Source organism: Lytechinus pictus, unplaced genomic scaffold, assembly GCF_037042905.1.
Source record: "Lytechinus pictus isolate F3 Inbred unplaced genomic scaffold, Lp3.0 scaffold_20, whole genome shotgun sequence".
Lineage (NCBI taxonomy): Eukaryota > Metazoa > Echinodermata > Echinoidea > Temnopleuroida > Toxopneustidae > Lytechinus > Lytechinus pictus.
Window position 1 is genome coordinate 14,000,883 of NW_026974141.1, and position 17,456 is coordinate 14,018,338.

Sequence of the window (17,456 nt, forward strand, 5' to 3'; positions counted from 1 at the left end):
GGGGAACCTGGACAGCAGTTTCGTCTTAAGACTTTCGGAGCTGACGAAAAAAAGGCAAATATTTATTTTGAATAGGACGATACTGCTGTTTTGATTTACCAATTTTCGACAAAGACTTCGTGGTTGTGCATTGGCATGAGGGGCACCTGACAATACATTTTCTACGTTCTTAAATCCGTCGTGCTTTTTAGGGGCGAAAACTCCCTATTTACCAGCACAATAGGTAGACTTTGGCTCTCTGACCACTCTATGCCATTCATGCGCATAGCTAGAAAGTTATTTATGATGGAATCTATCCAATCACTTGATAGGCATCTGTATTACCATTTTGCGTCATATCATATCAAATTTGTCTCTATTCTTGGTTCACTAAAGAGAAACGCTAAAATTTGTGTTTGTTACAGACACGATGCATGTCTTCCTAGCCCTCATGTTTGTGGCTGCTGCCACGGCCGAGTTGGCCCCTCTGCTCGAGAACTCTGAGCCCATCCCAGGAAAGTACATCATCAAGCTCCGCGTAAGTATAACGTTTTCCGTAGCCAGTTATAATGGGTAATAATCAGAGACCCATTGAGCGTTGTAATCGAAAACATTTTGGGTTTCGGATTGAATTATATTGATGCATTTAAACTCAACTGTCCCCTTTAACTCTTCTGCTCCTGATGACAAAAATTAGTTCTACTTTCAATTTGAAGGATCACAGCATGAACCTCGGAACGATTTTTGAAGAGGGCTCTGGTTTGTTTATAATTTGACAACGAAAATAGACAAGTTTTTACTTCTAAATGATGACAATTTTGGTCAAATTAACTTTACTATCAAAAAGTGTTTTTGATTTTATAAAAATCTGGTTTCGCTCCCAAATGATGTTGCTTTGCGTGAAAATTCTACATTATAGCATATCGACCTAATTTCCTTCTGGATGTGCAGGGGTGCAAAGAGAATTTTTGGGTGGTTCAGCACCCTTGCTTCACAGGGCAGTGGACTACAGTTAACACAAGAATCAATTCCAACTTTTAACAAACTACTTTATTACAGGACGATTTCAACATCGATGAAATTGCTTCTACCGTTCGTCTCTCTGGTGGAAAAGTTGGTAACCTTTTCAGAAACGTCCTACACGGCTTCGCTGCCGAGCTGTCCGATGAGGTCCTCGACATTGTGAGTTATTTGTCTATTACAATGTCCATCTTTTTTTTCATTTCATTAACTTAACTTAACGGGGGGGGGGGGTTGTTTCACAACTATTAAGTGTGAGTTTGAATCACACTTAAATTCTCTGTTGCGTGCTGTACAAAAGACATCACCGCATTGGTCAAATCATAGTACGATGACCCATGCTACCGCGGTATTACTGAATAGGATTGCATGTTACATACTATGTATCTCGGCATCTATATGTGATTGTAAATCACATTTTATTATTCGTGAAACACCCGCATGTGTAGTTCATTTTTTGTTGGTCTACCTTTACCATTATATACCAAATTGGCAAGGCTCTAAAGTTTCCTTACGTGTCATTAAGCAATGCCTTAAGCTGAGAGAGTATACAATGTCCTCTTTTTACGACTTCAATTAAAAAATGATCATCCCTCACCAAAATAATTGCCAAACTTCCCCCTTAAATAATCGAGCAAGCAGGAGAAAGCCTCCGCTTAAACGTCATACCGCATCTCGACTTTCAAAGCAGACGAGGAGGCATTGCTCGTTAAAACGTACTAATTGTTCACAAATTTGGGGCAAACGGGGCAGACTAAAGCCTCATCCCCCCCCCTTACGATTCACACCATCCAGGGGTTGGTGCCGGGATATATTTCGGAGGGGGGGGGGGGGGGTGCTGCAAAAACGACCTAAAGGTGGCGTTATTTTTCTCATTTCATTATAAGGTAATATAGTATTACGAAAATTTAGTTTTTAATTTGATTTCCATTTCTTTTATTACAGGAAATAGATCATTTAAAAAAATCCTTCATGTCTTGAAGAGTTAGATGTGAAATCCAAGGTTATGATAGTCCTGTATAAAATCCAGATAAAATCCAAGTTGGTTGGCGAAGATTCCTTAAATCAAAGTTCACAATGATGAGGATGATGAAATTGATGTTGAAGCTAGATGAATAACAAGAGTCACTGTAACGAGTTGAAATGTCTGTGGAGACGATATTGATAATGACAAACAGTCAATTTTAGCAATTCATGGGTTAAAAAGCGTTCATTAAAACAGCTTGATGATCTCGAGAACTGATGATTCCTCTCTCAAAGCAACTGCAAACAGTTCACTGACGGTATGCAAATAATTCCACAGAAGATAAATGTTGTATTCCAGTTGGATATAAACTATGCTCTGACATAAAGTCTGGTGTAAAACTCTGAGTTCTGATCTGATGTGATGATGTCCTTTAAGAAACTGCCAGCTTATAATTATATAAATTTCTACTATTCTGGAAGCTTCTAGTATTGTCTTTAAAAAGAGCGTTATTCTTCTTTCCAGAATAGTCCACTTCTACAAGACTCTTGAATGACCTCAGTGACTTTAACAATGCAAACAATATAGCTGATCATATTGTCCTTTTCACTGCAGGCAGGCTCTTATGTCTTTGTCTTTGGACACTCCAGAAATAACAAAGATTATTCTACCTCATTATAATAGGCATACATACCTAGCAAAGCCTTACTGAGACATTCTGGAATATTCTTAATCATTATATGCTATGAATATCCTTAAAGAGGAAATAACTAAATTGCTCTTACAATTCTTATATATAACACACCGTATACACACTTTATTCTCTACCAGATCCATGTGATTGGGAATGAAATTCTTTGGGTGATGAATCCATCCGCCGCTCTTGATTTTATTCCCAGTCACGCCAGTGGAATTGTTTGGGGAGTTGTAGGGTACCTGTTGTAGTTCAAGGAAATGGGCTTAAATTTGTTACCGTTATTTATCACTGATACAAACTGAATACTGTGCAGCAACGTATAACCTTTAATCGAGGCGAACGCTGCAGCTTTTGCCTTTGTCGTTTATACGTTTCGCATAACGCCATCAGAGTAAAGGCAACTTAGGCAAAAGCTGTGTAGCCTCCGTGTAGATTATAGTCTAAGCAATGTAGGACTTCCAATTAAGAATTGTCACTTGTAGGACAACGTATTAAGCTTGAATTTGAGGAAAGGAGGAATATAGGGAAGAATTATATTACTTTATATTCCGATTTCGCCTTAACAAACACTTATTGAGTTACTATGAAAGTTCATTCGGACGAACACTTTAGGAAGGACAGAAATTAAAGGAAAATAGAGGAGTGAAAGAATCTGAGATCATAGTGCTAATACTAGGAACTGAGAACTGCATCGCGAAGAAACAATCGGTATGACATCATCATGTAAAGAGGGAATGAGTCCCAATGAGTATGGTATCTTAAACAAGTTAGTTACATGTATATGGGATCAATTCACGCTTGATTGCCCGAGATTGGTCAGCTTATCTTGAATATACGATATCATGCAATATTTATCTCCGTTTTCCACCTCGAATATCTTTGACACAGGTTCGTAGACTTCGCGCCGTTGAGTACGTTGAACAGGACGGCGTCTATCGTACTCAGGTCACCTGGGGTCTAGACCGTATCGACCAAAGGAATCTCGCTCTTGACAATGACTATAGTCCAAGGGGTAATATATTTCTTTCGTTCGTTCTTTGAATTTGTTTTTGAATTCGTATATTTCTTTTTCAGCATTCTGAAATTGTTTTTTTTTTGCTACGAGTGTCTGAAATTACATCCAAACTTTGAACACAATTATCTCAAAATCGTGCTTTGGAGACCAGCCGAGGTTTGTAACGGTTCGTAAAATCACTGAATTACTATATGTCAATTTGGTATAAAACAGTTGCAAATGATATGAAAAAAATAAGTCCCTGCTATAGGAATTAAAGAGAAGAAAAATTGTTTCACAGTATCTCACTTTTGAGTATAATGCATAATTTGGAGATTGAGCCGTGTTAAGTGCATGACTGTGAATGCAGCTAGAAAACACTTCTTCCATCGGAAAAGACGTAAACGTTGGTCCAGTGTATAGGAGAGTCACAACTTATGCACGTTAAAACCAAACACTATTCGTGGAGTAGGGTATGTACTCCGTGTCTTTGCTCTTGCTGGTCCATGGGAAAATCTCAAGAGTGCGTTAATACACCAGGATTAAGTTAAAGGTCAAGTCCACCTCAGCAAAATGTTGATTTGAATCAATAGAGAAAATCAGACATGCACAATGCTGAAAATCTCATCAAAATCGGATGTAATATAAGAAAGTTATGACATTTCAAAGTTTTCGCTTATTTTTACCAAAATAGTTATGTGAACGAGCCAGTTACATCCAAATGAGAGAGTCGATGATGTCATTTACTCACTATTTCTTTTGTTTTTTATTGTTTGAATTATGCAATATTTCAATTTTTACAAATTTGACGATTAGGACCTCCTTGCCTGAACCACAAAATGTTAAAATAATGGAATTCAACGTGTTCAGGGAGGAATGAAACTTCATTTCACATGACAATGACGAGAAAATAAAAATATTTCATATTTCATATAATAAAATACCAAAGAAATAATGAGTGAGTGATGTCATCAGTTCCCTCATTTGCATACTTACCGAGATGTGCATCTAACTGTTTTGTGCAATGAAGGAAACTTTAAAATGTCATAACTTTCTTATTTTACATCCGACTTTGATGAATTTTTCAGTGTTATGTTTGTTGAATTTTTCTCTTTTTATTCAAATCAAGTGATTGTTGGGGTGGACTTGTCTTTTAAATAAATCAAATAAAATAAAATAAATCAAATCAAAGTTGTAGCACGTTTCCGTGTTCCAGACGATGTAAAATATTACAAGCAACAATGATCCCGGTATTACCATATTAATTTGTCTCCCATAGACTTTAGTAACACAGACATATTTCCATGATGGTACTCTACACTAATATGATTATGAACTAATGATACACTCTTGAAAATGTTGGGTAACACACCGTCCACACAAAAATTCGTTAAAACTTAATTATCCAAATCTGGGCAGTTTTAAACTAATAATGTGTGCTTTGGGTGAAAACTACAACACGGTATTGGTTGAAAACTACCCAGAGTTGGATATATTTTTTAACCAATTGTTATGTGGACAATATGTTGCCCAACATCTTAAGGGTATAATATAAAAATAGACCACAGAGACAAGTTCGTGGCTCTTTTGAAACTTGTATTGACTGTCGGATATACCACAGACCGACAAAGACATGACATAAGCCAATGTGACCCAGCTGGACCTAAGCGTATTGAAACAAAAGCTGGGGAGCCGGATACGATTCCGGTCAGTCACTTTTCGGCTTCACCAGTAGAAGGAACATCGCTCTTGGGAACCTTGATTAAAGCTCCACCCATGGCCATCAGGATTGTTCTCTATTTTTCATCGTACATGATAATGAAACTTATACAGATATACAAATAGGTGGCTCCAGTAAGGTAGAGAAAAGATTTGATAATAGAAGATACATTTTGGATGATCATTAGAACTGGAAAAGATCATGAACCATGAAGGAAGAAAAAAAAAAGAGTAAACAAGCGGTACCATTTTTACATCGTCTTGCCCCCCCCCCGCCCTTTAGATTACCGTTATCCCAATTTTGGTCACAATCACGACAATATCGATCGCCGTGATTACATTGATGATGATGATGATGATGAATGTATTTGATATTATTTTTCTCTCTCAACCACAGGCACCGGAAGCGGATATACTGTGTGGGTAATCGATACCGGCGTCTTGGATACCCACAATAACTTTGGTGGTCGTGCTGACCAAGTGGTAAACTACGCAGGTGGTCAAAGTGTAAGTACTACAGTCATCCAATGATAGGGAGTCTTTGCTTAGCGACATACCGGAATTCGAGAAGAGGTGTAACTGCCCGTCAAATGACAACGAACACCTGGGGTCTTTGTCGAAAATTGGTGATCCGGAACGGCAAATTTGTCCTGCACTACCTGGAAAATTTCAAATATGAATAGCAAGAAACGCTGATTTGATTTAAAAAAAATCGGCAATAGCCTCTCCTTTGTTCTTTTTCATGAAGGGGATTTGTTAATACATTTTCACTGTTCTAAAATCCTCTGTACGTCGACGAGCGAATACTCCCTAATGTCTATACTTAATGTTCAAGAGGATTTTGTTCTCCTTGCTTTTAACACCAAAGCATTTTATTGCCAAGCGAGGATTTTCCTTTAAACTACATGTATATAATTTGCTGTCATTGTATTTTATGTATACATGTTGAATTATAATAAATATAGATGTTAACAATTCAGAATAAGACGAGTAGAATGAATTTGGTTACTTTTAGATCGCAAACCCTTTTAGATAACATGTGTTTTATGTTTTTATGTGTTATGTTTCATAACAATAATTTGGTCAAAACATTGTTATTTGCATCAGATTATTTTTTAATACTTGTTAGATATTACCGTTTTTGTCAAGTGCCTATCTAATAGCCCGAATTTTACACAAAATTAATGGCAGTAAAAAAAACTGTGTTCCAAGTTTCGAACGTGAATAACCGTTTGTAATTGACGAAAGAACAAAGGCAATATGTAGTCACACGAATCAACCATAAACGAATAATTTTGAAATTGTTTCGCTTTAATAAGGGTTTACACAGACTTCATATCCAAGATTTAGTTCCTTCAAGAAACTAAAACAATGTTACATGTATTTGAATATGTAAAGTACAATTCCCAGTGAAAATGCTGAAAATTTCTTTAAAAACTGATACCAATATATGAAGTTTTCGGATTTTCAATTTCATAATGCGTGCCGAAATGGATAGAAAATAGGTGGACCGATGATGTCATGTCCCCACGTTTCTTTTCTTTAATAGTTTACCGCAAGAAATCAAATTTATTTCATATTTCTTTCTTTCTTTTTTTTATTTATTTATTTACCACTCGTGGGATGGAACACCCTATCAGCAAATACTGTTTTTCGTAGTGTGTAAAAAGGGCTTTTTATTTTCTTGATTTTACAGTCGGATTGTAACGGACATGGAACCCACTGCGCTGGGACAGTTGGCTCCAATACCTATGGTGTCGCGACGGGTGTAACCATCAAGGGAGTCAAAGTCTTAAACTGTTTTGGATCGGGCTCCAATACCGGTGTTATCTCAGGTAAGCTATCCTGAATTACATGCAAAGTGGTGACGACAAAGATTTATGATGTGATAGTAATACACCAATACAATACCTTAATTTGTTTAATCCAATACATCTCAATCCAAGACATATCATACAACTAATACATGCACAGTTAAGTTGCTCATTTCGATAAAAATTGCCCAGACTATATATATATATATATATATATTTCCAACATACATTACCCATCACAGTAGACAGTATGTTGCCTAACATTTTAAGGGTGTATGACCACATCAGGGAGCTTCATGATTACACAACATTTTAAATTGCGTTTGGCAAGAGTCGTCATCAAAGTATCAAGTTCTAGCTTTGCTAAATGAATTCGTACCTTTTAATCAATAAAAAAAGTCTTCTACATGTATAATTTGATGAGGCGCGATAGCTCAGTCGGTAGAGCGGGGGTTTCGTATTCCGGTGACCCGAGTTCGATTCCCACGTGGTGCGCTAGTGCCCTTTGGTAAGGCATTTATCCTCATTACCAGGTCCCTCGGAGAGGACCTTAAGCCGTCGGTCCTCTGGCTGCTTGCTCACAGGCATTCATGCTTTCTTAGCAGTCAGGTAAAAACCTCGGTATAACATAACAATACAATCTTGCCTAATGTCTTGACAAAGTTAGGCTTTGGTAATGCTATTTGAGGGTGTGTTCAAATTAGTTTGTGTATCAGAGCAAATGAATGTAATATTGAGTTCAGTCTCCCCCCCCCCCCTGCAAATAACTTCTTAGTTTGACACGAATGTTAAGCGTTAGAAACGTTTTTGTCACCCAGGGGTGGATTATGTAAAGGCCAATAGCGGAAGCAAGGACGTTGCTTCAATGTCACTGGGAGGAGGGATCTCAACAGCTTTAGACACTGCTGTCGAGCAACTTATTTCTTCAGGGGTTCCAACCGCCGTGGCTGCTGGTAATGATGATAGCAATGCCTGCCTCTCTTCTCCTGCACGTGCTTCGACGGTAAGTTCAACCAACCAATCCAAGACCTAGGAGTGAACATGGAATACAAGCGTATGACCCTTGCAATGTTCTTATTTTTTTTCCTACGAGTGTACCCCCATGTAGAAATCAGAAACCTCCAGTTATTTTCATTGCTAGCTGGAATGATTGTGGTCGGAAACAAATTCTGGAAAGGGTGCTAATTTCTGCACCTATGCACTCCTCATTCCATTTAAAAGGCAATCCAACCATTGTCATTGGATTTTTGAGAGGGGTAAAAAAATAATCAAAATCATGAAATTTGGGATGAAATCAGGCAGGCAATAACAAAGTTATGGCTGTTTTAAAATATGGATCCATAAGACTATGTCCATTTGGAGTTGGCAACTGTGTAAGTAAACCATGACATGTGGTAGGAATCATGTACTTAATTATCAGAGAACTGTGATTTTACTTAATCTCTGGGGGCAGTAATCAACATATAACCAGGGTAGCATTTTGTTTTATATAGTAATAAATATAAATAATAAAAATAATTTGAATTAAAACAATTTTTTAATTACATTTTAGTCATTTTATGTGTTGGAGAAAAAGGAAGCGTAGTCCTTACCTTCTGACATTATGATATCACAAGTTTAAAAGTCTGAAGCCAATTTGAAGTCCCCATGGGTAGGTCTATAGCGATTCCCAATTTTTTACAACTTTTAACAACTCAAAACTCTCATTGTTTGTCCGATATTGTTCGGTCTTTCACCTTTCTCCTTTTCCCTTGAAAACATTCTGTTGGATTGAATACCCCTGTTAACAGGTACACACTTAAAATACTTGGGCAAAAAATGCGGAAAGGCAAGATGTCAAATTTGCAAGCACATAATTCTTGATCAGAATATCAGACAAATGTGTGATAACGCCCCCCGCATGTTACTGTGACGTAACAAATGCTGTATATGCCATAAAGTGCTCCAAATGCCCCAAGAGCATATATACATAGGATAAACTTTCAGGTTTAGGGAGAGGTTTAACAACCACAAGAATATAGCACCACTCGTAATTTGAATCACCCAGAAGCAGAGCATTTCAATCAAGCGGGGCATACAATAAGCGATCTGCGTTGTTGTATAATCAAACACGGACTTGTGTCTTTCGAGGGAAGACACATTTTCGAAATGAAAATGATAATCAAAACGGAAAGTTACAGAAAACCTGGCATGAACATTAATATGTCATGGCTCACTAAATACACCTTTTTTTTTAAACACATAAACTTGATTGGTTTTCTTGATCACTAATATTCATTTCTGATTTGTTATTGCTACTACGTCACAATACAAGAAATGACGTCATACATTATGACGTCTTGTTCATAAATGATGTCCCAAAGTCGCTAGTAGTGCGCCGCTTGATTTTTTATTTGGATACGCTTCGCCTATTTTGATTAACATTATATATTGTGACGTAGAAATGATGTTTTATTATTTATTATGATTTATGTTTTTGAGCCTAATGCGTCTCCATGACAATACGCCTAGTTACACAAGGCAATTGTACCTGGAAACGCGGTACTTTTGTCATTCACTTGATAAAGACGGTATGTACTCGTCGAAAATTTGTGGACTTCAATAAATTTTGTTGGATTAAAGCATGAAAGTTTCAACCTTGTTTCTCTCTCTTTCTCTCTCTTTCTCTCTCTCTCTCTCTCTCTCTCTCTCTCTGTATATATATATATATATATATATATATATATATATAAACTCCTCAAAAAAAGTTTGGAAATTTGACTATGATCGATATCCATCCTCGGTTTTAGTAAATATCAATTTGTAATTAATATCAATGAATAGAACATTTAATTTTCTTTAAAATGATACGCTACATGATATGATTATGTTTTACATGGAGGTGCAGTGCCTATGTGGGGGCAAGGTCAAAATTCAAAAGTTGCAAAATTACACAATATTCAAAGTCACTGTCCTTTTTTCCGTGGTGATGAGTGAGTTTCTCAGCGGTTTCTTTTGATTTTGATCAATAATTCCTCATCGGTTTTTGTCTCACCTGCATATAGCAGAGTGAGACTATAGGCGCCGCTTTTCCGACGGCGGCGGCGGCGTCAACACCAAATCTTAACCTGAGATTAAGTTTTTGAAATGACAGCATAACTTAGAAAGTATATAGACCTAGTTCATGAAACTTGGCTATAAGGTTAATCAAGTATTACTAAACATCCTGCCTGAGTTTCATGTCACATGACCAAGGTCAAAGGTCATTTAGGGTCAATGAACTTAGACCATGTTGGGGGAATCAACATCAAAATCTTAACCTAAGGTTAAGTTTTTGAAATGTCATCATAACTTAAAAAATATATGGTCCTAGTTCATGAAACTTATACATAAGTTTAATCAACTATCACTGAACATCCTGCATGAGTTTCACGGCACATGACTAAGGTCAAAGGTCATTTAGGGTCAATGAACTTTGGCCAAATTGGGGATATCTGTTGAATTACCATCATAACTTTGAAAGTTTATGAATCTGATTGATGAAACTTGGAAATAATAGTAATCAAGTATTACTGAACGTCCTGTGCACGTTTCAGGTCACATGATCAAGGTCAAAGGTCATTTAGGGTCAATGAACTTTGGCCAAATTGGGGCTATTTGTTGAATTACCATCATAACTTTGAAAGTGTGTTGGTCTAGTTCATACAACTTGGATATAAGAGTAATCAAGTATCACTGAACATCCTGTGTGCATTTTAGGTCACATGACCAAGGTCAAAGGTCAATGAACTTTGGCCATAATGGGGGTATCTGTTGAATTACCATCATAACTTTGAAAGTTTATGGATCTGACTCGTGAAACTTGGACATAAGAGTAATCAAGTATCTCTGAACATCCTGTGTGAGTTTCAGGTCACATGATCAAGGTCAAAGGTCATGTAATGTCAATGAACTTTGGCCACGTTGGGGGTATTTGTTGAATTACCATCATATCACTGTAAGTGTATTGGTCTAGTTCATAAAACGTGGAAATAAGAGTAACCAAGTATCACTGAACATCTTGTGCGAGTTATAGTAGTTTTCAAAATCAGCACTGCTGCTATATTGAATCGCGTGATGCAGGTGAGACCACCAGAGGCATTCCACTTGTTAAGAATATCAATGTGTAATTAATATAATTGAAGAGGTCATTTAATTTTCTTTAAAATGATATCCCACATGATATGATTATGGTTCACATGGAGGTGCAGTGTCTTGAAATGTGGGGCAAGGCCAAATTTCAAAAGTTGCAGAATGACACAAAATTGAAAGTAACTTCTTTTTTCCGTGGTGATGAGTGAGTTTCTCACCGGTTTGTTTTGATTGTTTTCATGCACCTTAACATCAACATTAACATGGAATCAAACACACCTCTTCACAAGCAAACACATAACAAACAAACAAACATGCATGTGTATTTCAAACCACGACTCAAACCATGATATCTCACAGAACCATCATTACAGAAGCAGGGGCTTGATTTGAATCGATTTCCATCTCTTTTGACACAAAGGAATCATGTATGATGTTCTGTATTGACCCTTCATGACTATTTCTGCTCGTTTTTGCAGCTTTTCAATTTAGACCTCATCCAAAACTTTTGAATCCTGCTCTTTTCGTGATGACATGATCATAACAAGTATGGTATCATTTTAAAGAAAATTAAATGATCTTTTGAATAATATCAAATATGCATTGTGTAGAATTGGGAGTTTGGAGAAATTAATGGCCAAACACAGATTTCCAAACTTTTTTGAGGGGTTTATATATATATATATATATATATATATATATATATATATATATATATATATATATATATATATATATATAAAACGAGTTAACGTTAGCAAAATTATTACTCTGAATTATCAAGCTGTTAACAGGCAAATGTTAGAAAAGAGGAAAGTTTCACTTTATTGATGGCTCGCTCTTGTTTCGGGTTAAAAGAAGTCGAAGCGTAGCACACTTTTCCATTGTGCACAATTTAATTGTTTCTAGATGCTTTGTGCCTTAGTATACATGGCATGTATATTGCCATCTTCGTTTTTAATTCAAGTGAAATTTTTTGGTAATTCAAAATTTCAGGCAATCACAGTTGGAGCTACAGATAGTAGCGACAACCGCTCATCATTTTCCAACTACGGTAGCTGCCTAGACATCTTTGCTCCAGGTACTTCTATCACGTCTACTTGGTATACGTCTAATTCAGCAACCAAAACCATCAGTGGAACTTCGATGGCCTGTCCTCATGTTGCTGGTAAGCCCCACGTTTTTTTCCATTACAGTCAGACTGCAGGTCCCGATGCTAGCTGATGAGCAAATGGAGCAAGATTTATCAAAATCCTATCGTGGATAAATTCAGCTCCCTGCAAATTCTCGTAAACTGTGAGGCTTTCTTTCTCAAAAATTATACCTTCAGGAAAATGGTTTATTCTTGCCCAAAAGAAAGAGTAAATGTCACACTCTTATATTGGTTATTTCTTTTGAATAAAATATTTTGATAAATAAGTGAATTTCAGGTCGAAAAATAGCTTAAACAGAATGTTCTTCCCCTGTTTTCTCTTGAAAATTGTGCAAAACTTTTTGTTTTGGGCACAAGTACTATTCATATCAACAGAAAGGTCATACTCTGTACTTTCTTACAGTATCTTGGTATTTGGCACTTTTTAGATGGGTCAGAAGCAAGCCTTTTCTATCAAGATACAAAACGAGATTTCTTAAATTTTTGAGTAGCATAAAATCCAGAGTTCTGACTGGCTGAATAATGTTTACAAAACAAAACTCATGGGTAATTTGAAGAGATTACCACGTGGTGAGTGTGACCTTGGAGAGCCACCGTTAGGATTTGGGTGGGTGTGTGGTCTCAATTACCAATCAGCGCGCAGTATTAGTGTTATTAAGCTGCTAAATGTATCAAACATTTTCCTTTTTTGATTGGTTGAGTTTCAGGTGATTAGGGGGTTTGGAACTAGTTTTAGAATATTGCATGATTGACATTACATGATATACTATTTTGACAATGACATTACTTTTGTGAAGGCTTTTTCAAATTTTCCAAATAGGTCTTACTATTTGGGAAATGACTTTACAGTACGAGAGTAGTGATAAATACTGATACGACTAGTAGCAGCAGCAGCAGTAGTAGGAGTAGTAGTAGTAGTAGTAGTAGTAGTAGTAGTAGAAGAAGAAGTAGTAGTAGTAGTAGTAGTAGTACTACTACTACTACTACTACTACTACTAACACTACTACTACTACTACTACTACTACTACTACTACTACTACTGCTACTACTACTACTACTTCTATACTTCTGGCAATATGAATAATTACAACATCAATTTACGGTAACAATGATAAGAATAATCTTCGGTAGGCACCTAAATTACAAATGCTTACTGTATTCTGTGTTCGACCAGCAGTTAGAAAATATATTTATATTTGGATGATTCATTCATGATTTATTCATTGTCTTTTCTCCACTCAAAATTTATAGGTGGCATTGCACTTTTCGGCAAAAGCACTTCTGATATGCTTGCTGATGCTTCTTCCGGTAAGATTAGTGATGTAGGAACTAATAGCCCTAATAAACTTCTCTACGTCGGATAATGAGTGGTGAGTATAACTCCCTCTAAAACTTTTGGGAACATTCAAGCAAGTTACAAGGCATAGGCCTCCTTTTTTTCAGGCTACACTAATCCATAGCCCCTGGCTAGAGAGTGACCACGTTAAACCATGGACCTATTATAGGTCCATGGTTAAACATACCTTAATATTCTTCAAGGGACATTCGTGCTATTCACTGGCATGACTAGGGTGGGGGATTTTTTTTTAATAGCTGTCCAGCTGAAGTAGACTAATGCACTTCATTTCTTTCCAAATGTATTGTATAGGCCTTCTAAAAAAAACCTGGTTGGAGAGTGGTCAAGTAGAGATTGATATCTTGCCTAATGATGTTCATTCTCTGTTCATTCATTATGAAGTTCCAACCCAAGTCCCATAATTGGAATTCATGTTTTAACCGATGCGTACACGTCGGCCTATATGATTTAGACTAATGCACTTCATTTGTTTCCAAATGTATTGTATAGGCCTTCTAAAAAAACCTGGTTGGAGAGTGGTCAAGTAGAGATTGATGTCTTGCCTAATGATGTTCATTCTCTGTTCATTCATTATGAAGTTCCAACCTATGATCCCATAATTGGAATTCATGTTTTAACCGATGTGTACAAGTCGGCCTATATGATTTAGACTAATGCACTTCATTTGTTTCCAAATGTATTGTATAGGCCTTCTAAAAAAAACCTGGTTGGAGAGTGGTCAAGTAGAGATTGATGTCTTGCCTAATGATGTTCATTCTCTGTTCATTCATTTATGAAGTTCCAACCCATGATCCCATAATTGGAATTCATGTTTTAACCGATGCGTACACGTCGGCCTATATGATTTAAAGTTTAGAACTGTGTGTCCATGTGTTTTTTTTTTTCAGGTGGCGGCCCGCTCCAAGCAGCAACGAAGCAGAGTTATGAAACATTAAAAAAAATAATAACAAATAATAATAAACTGTTCAATTTTCTTTGAAAATGAACATCTGCGTGTTTGACTTATCCTGAAATTAATAAATGACACGGTAAAAATAAACGTGAAATTACTTTTATTACAAAAAGCTTCTTCCTGCACATGTTGCAATAGGTTGAATTCCATATCGATATTAATGTGGTATAACTGTGGTGTATAGGCTTTTGTAAGCCATGTAAGAATACGGGGGGGGGTCTTTCTTTTCCGGAACAAGCACTGTTATCGTGCAGTAAAGGCCATATCCTTTGATTATTTTCTTTTTGAGAAATTACTAAACAACGCAACTAAAAGATATAACGGGATCATAATTAATGATTGATAATATTCCAAATCATCGATCAGTCATGGCGATACTTTGAATTCTAGATGTATTTCTCACTGTATATCGGTTGAGCAAGCATCGTGAGGATTCTTTTTTCATGAGAGAGTTGTAACAACATTATAGATAACAAGATCTGTTGGTATTCATTGCCATCAAGCGGATAATTCTGGTCTCATCTACAAAGAAATACTAGGTGATTGGAATGTCTTCTACGAGAATGTTCACGATGCAATACGCCTTTCACACTGAAGTTATCTTCAATCAAGATCACCAAGTTAGCCCTCTAAAGTTAAAAGACATTGCATTATCATTTATCGACCATAACCGAAATGTATTATCGAATCTTTAGCGAATAAAATCCAAATTGAACTGCATTACTCACTGTAGTATCTGGTTTATTTTTGTGTGATAAAAATCTTATGTCCTGGAATTACGGGTATTCCTTACATGACATATTACCATCTTAAAGTACCTATATATGTAACACAAATCGAAGTTAATTCCCATCGGTGCACACGTTGCCATTTAAAGGGGAATCCAACCCAAATAAAAACTTGTTTTTATAAGGAAAAGAAAAATCAGACAAGTTGATAGGTAAAAGTTTGAACAATATTGGACAAACAACAAGAAAGTTATGAATTTTTAAAAGTTGTAAATATTGGTAATCACTATACCCATGGAGACTTTAAATTGGCCGCATATGGGATGTCACAGTGGGTAGGCACTTATGATCCAAGTTTGAAAGGAGACTCGTAAAATGACGTCACTCTCGCCGATGAATATTCATTAGATCGTGGTCGTGCGTGTTCATGCAGATATATGCGAGGAACTTTGGCTCCAGAGACAAGTTGTCAAATAACGTGTGTGTGTGTGTGTGCGTGTGTGTACCATCGGCTGGTAGTATTCCATGCTGTCTAAGACTTCAAACGCGTCGGAGAGAGTGCATGGCAATTCGGTAAAACGAAGTTTCCGATATAAAGAGATAATAAAATAACACTATGTACAGTACGTTAATTGAGAGGCAAATGTCAGATCAGGGGAGGCAGGAGTACAATCAGGTTTTTTTTTAAAGGGAAGAATAGTGTAGAATAAAAGGTATTATATATATAGCCAAATGATCTAGGTGAGGGAAGTGAACAATGATGTTTTTAAAAAAAGAATGAATATACCTTACCTGAATATTATGGTGAAGCCAATTTAAAAGGAGGTGAGACAAGTTTCAATGGAGGTTTAAAAAAATAATAAACTGTATTATGGTGAAGCCAATTTAAAAGGAGGTGAGGCAAGTTTCAATGGAGGTTTTAAAAAAAAAATAAACTATACTAAGAATTATGGTGAAGCCAATTTAAAAGGAGGTGAGGCAATTAAGTTTCAATGGAGGTTTTTAAAAAGAATAAACTGTACTACAAATTATGGTGAAGCCAATTTAAAAGGAGGTGAGGCAAGTTTCAATGGAGGTTTTTAAAAAGAATAAACTGTACTACAAATTTAAAAGGAGGCGACGCAAGTTTCAATAGAGGTTTTTAAAAAGAATAAACTGTACTACAAATTATGGTGAAGCCAATTTAAAAGGAGGTGAGGCAAGTTTCAATGGAGGTTTTTAAAAAAGAATAAACTGTACTACAAATTATGGTGAAGCCAATTCAAAAGGAGGTGAGGCAAGTTTCAATGGAGGTTTAAAAAAATAAACTGTATTATGGTGAAGCCAATTTAAAAGGAGGTGAGGCAAGTTTCAATTGAGGTTTTTAAAAAGAATAAACTGTATTATGGTGAAGCCAGTTTAAAAGGAGGTGAGGCAAGTTTCAATGGAGGTTTTTAAAAAGAATAAACTGTATTATGGTGAAGCCAGTTTAAAAGGAGGTGAGGCAAGTTTCAATGGAGGTTTTTAAAAAGAATAAACTGTACTACAAATTTAAAAGGAGGCGACGCAAGTTTCAATAGAGGTTTTTAAAAAGAATAAACTGTACTACAAATTATGGTGAAGCCAATTTAAAAGGAGGTGAGGCAAGTTTCAATGGAGGTTTTTAAAAAAGAATAAACTGTACTACAAATTATGGTGAAGCCAATTCAAAAGGAGGTGAGGCAAGTTTCAATGGAGGTTTAAAAAAATAAACTGTATTATGGTGAAGCCAATTTAAAAGGAGGTGAGGCAAGTTTCAATTGAGGTTTTTAAAAAGAATAAACTGTATTATGGTGAAGCCAGTTTAAAAGGAGGTGAGGCAAGTTTCAATGGAGGTTTTTAAAAAGAATAAACTGTATTATGGTGAAGCCAGTTTAAAAGGAGGTGAGGCAAGTTTCAATGGAGGTTTTTAAAAAGAATAAACTGTACTACAAATTTAAAAGGAGGCGA

General features: G+C 36.3%; 1 protein-coding gene across 1 annotated transcript; it reads left to right on the forward strand.

The window, feature by feature from the left end:
* Nucleotides 1-409: 409 nt before the first annotated feature.
* On the forward strand, nucleotides 410-14,766 carry LOC135157843 (aqualysin-1-like). The gene is made up of 9 exons (XM_064114890.1): nucleotides 410-517; nucleotides 1,039-1,161; nucleotides 3,549-3,672; nucleotides 5,771-5,880; nucleotides 7,070-7,208; nucleotides 8,006-8,190; nucleotides 12,294-12,465; nucleotides 13,703-13,821; nucleotides 14,696-14,766. Exons 1-8 carry the CDS (start codon nucleotides 410-412, stop codon nucleotides 13,813-13,815), a joined length of 1,074 nt encoding a protein of 357 aa, XP_063970960.1. The 3' UTR covers nucleotides 13,816-13,821; nucleotides 14,696-14,766.
* Nucleotides 14,767-17,456: the final 2,690 nt, after the last annotated feature.

Bases quoted from the DNA above. Each gene is read 5' to 3' on its own strand.
- LOC135157843 (XM_064114890.1), top strand. From the start codon at position 410: ATGCATGTCTTCCTAGCCCTCATGTTTGTGGCTGCTGCCACGGCCGAG. The intron at 518-1,038 runs GTAAGTATAACG...ACTTTATTACAG, and splicing joins AGTACATCATCAAGCTCCGC to GACGATTTCAACATCGATGA. The intron at 5,881-7,069 runs GTAAGTACTACA...TTGATTTTACAG, and splicing joins ACTACGCAGGTGGTCAAAGT to TCGGATTGTAACGGACATGG.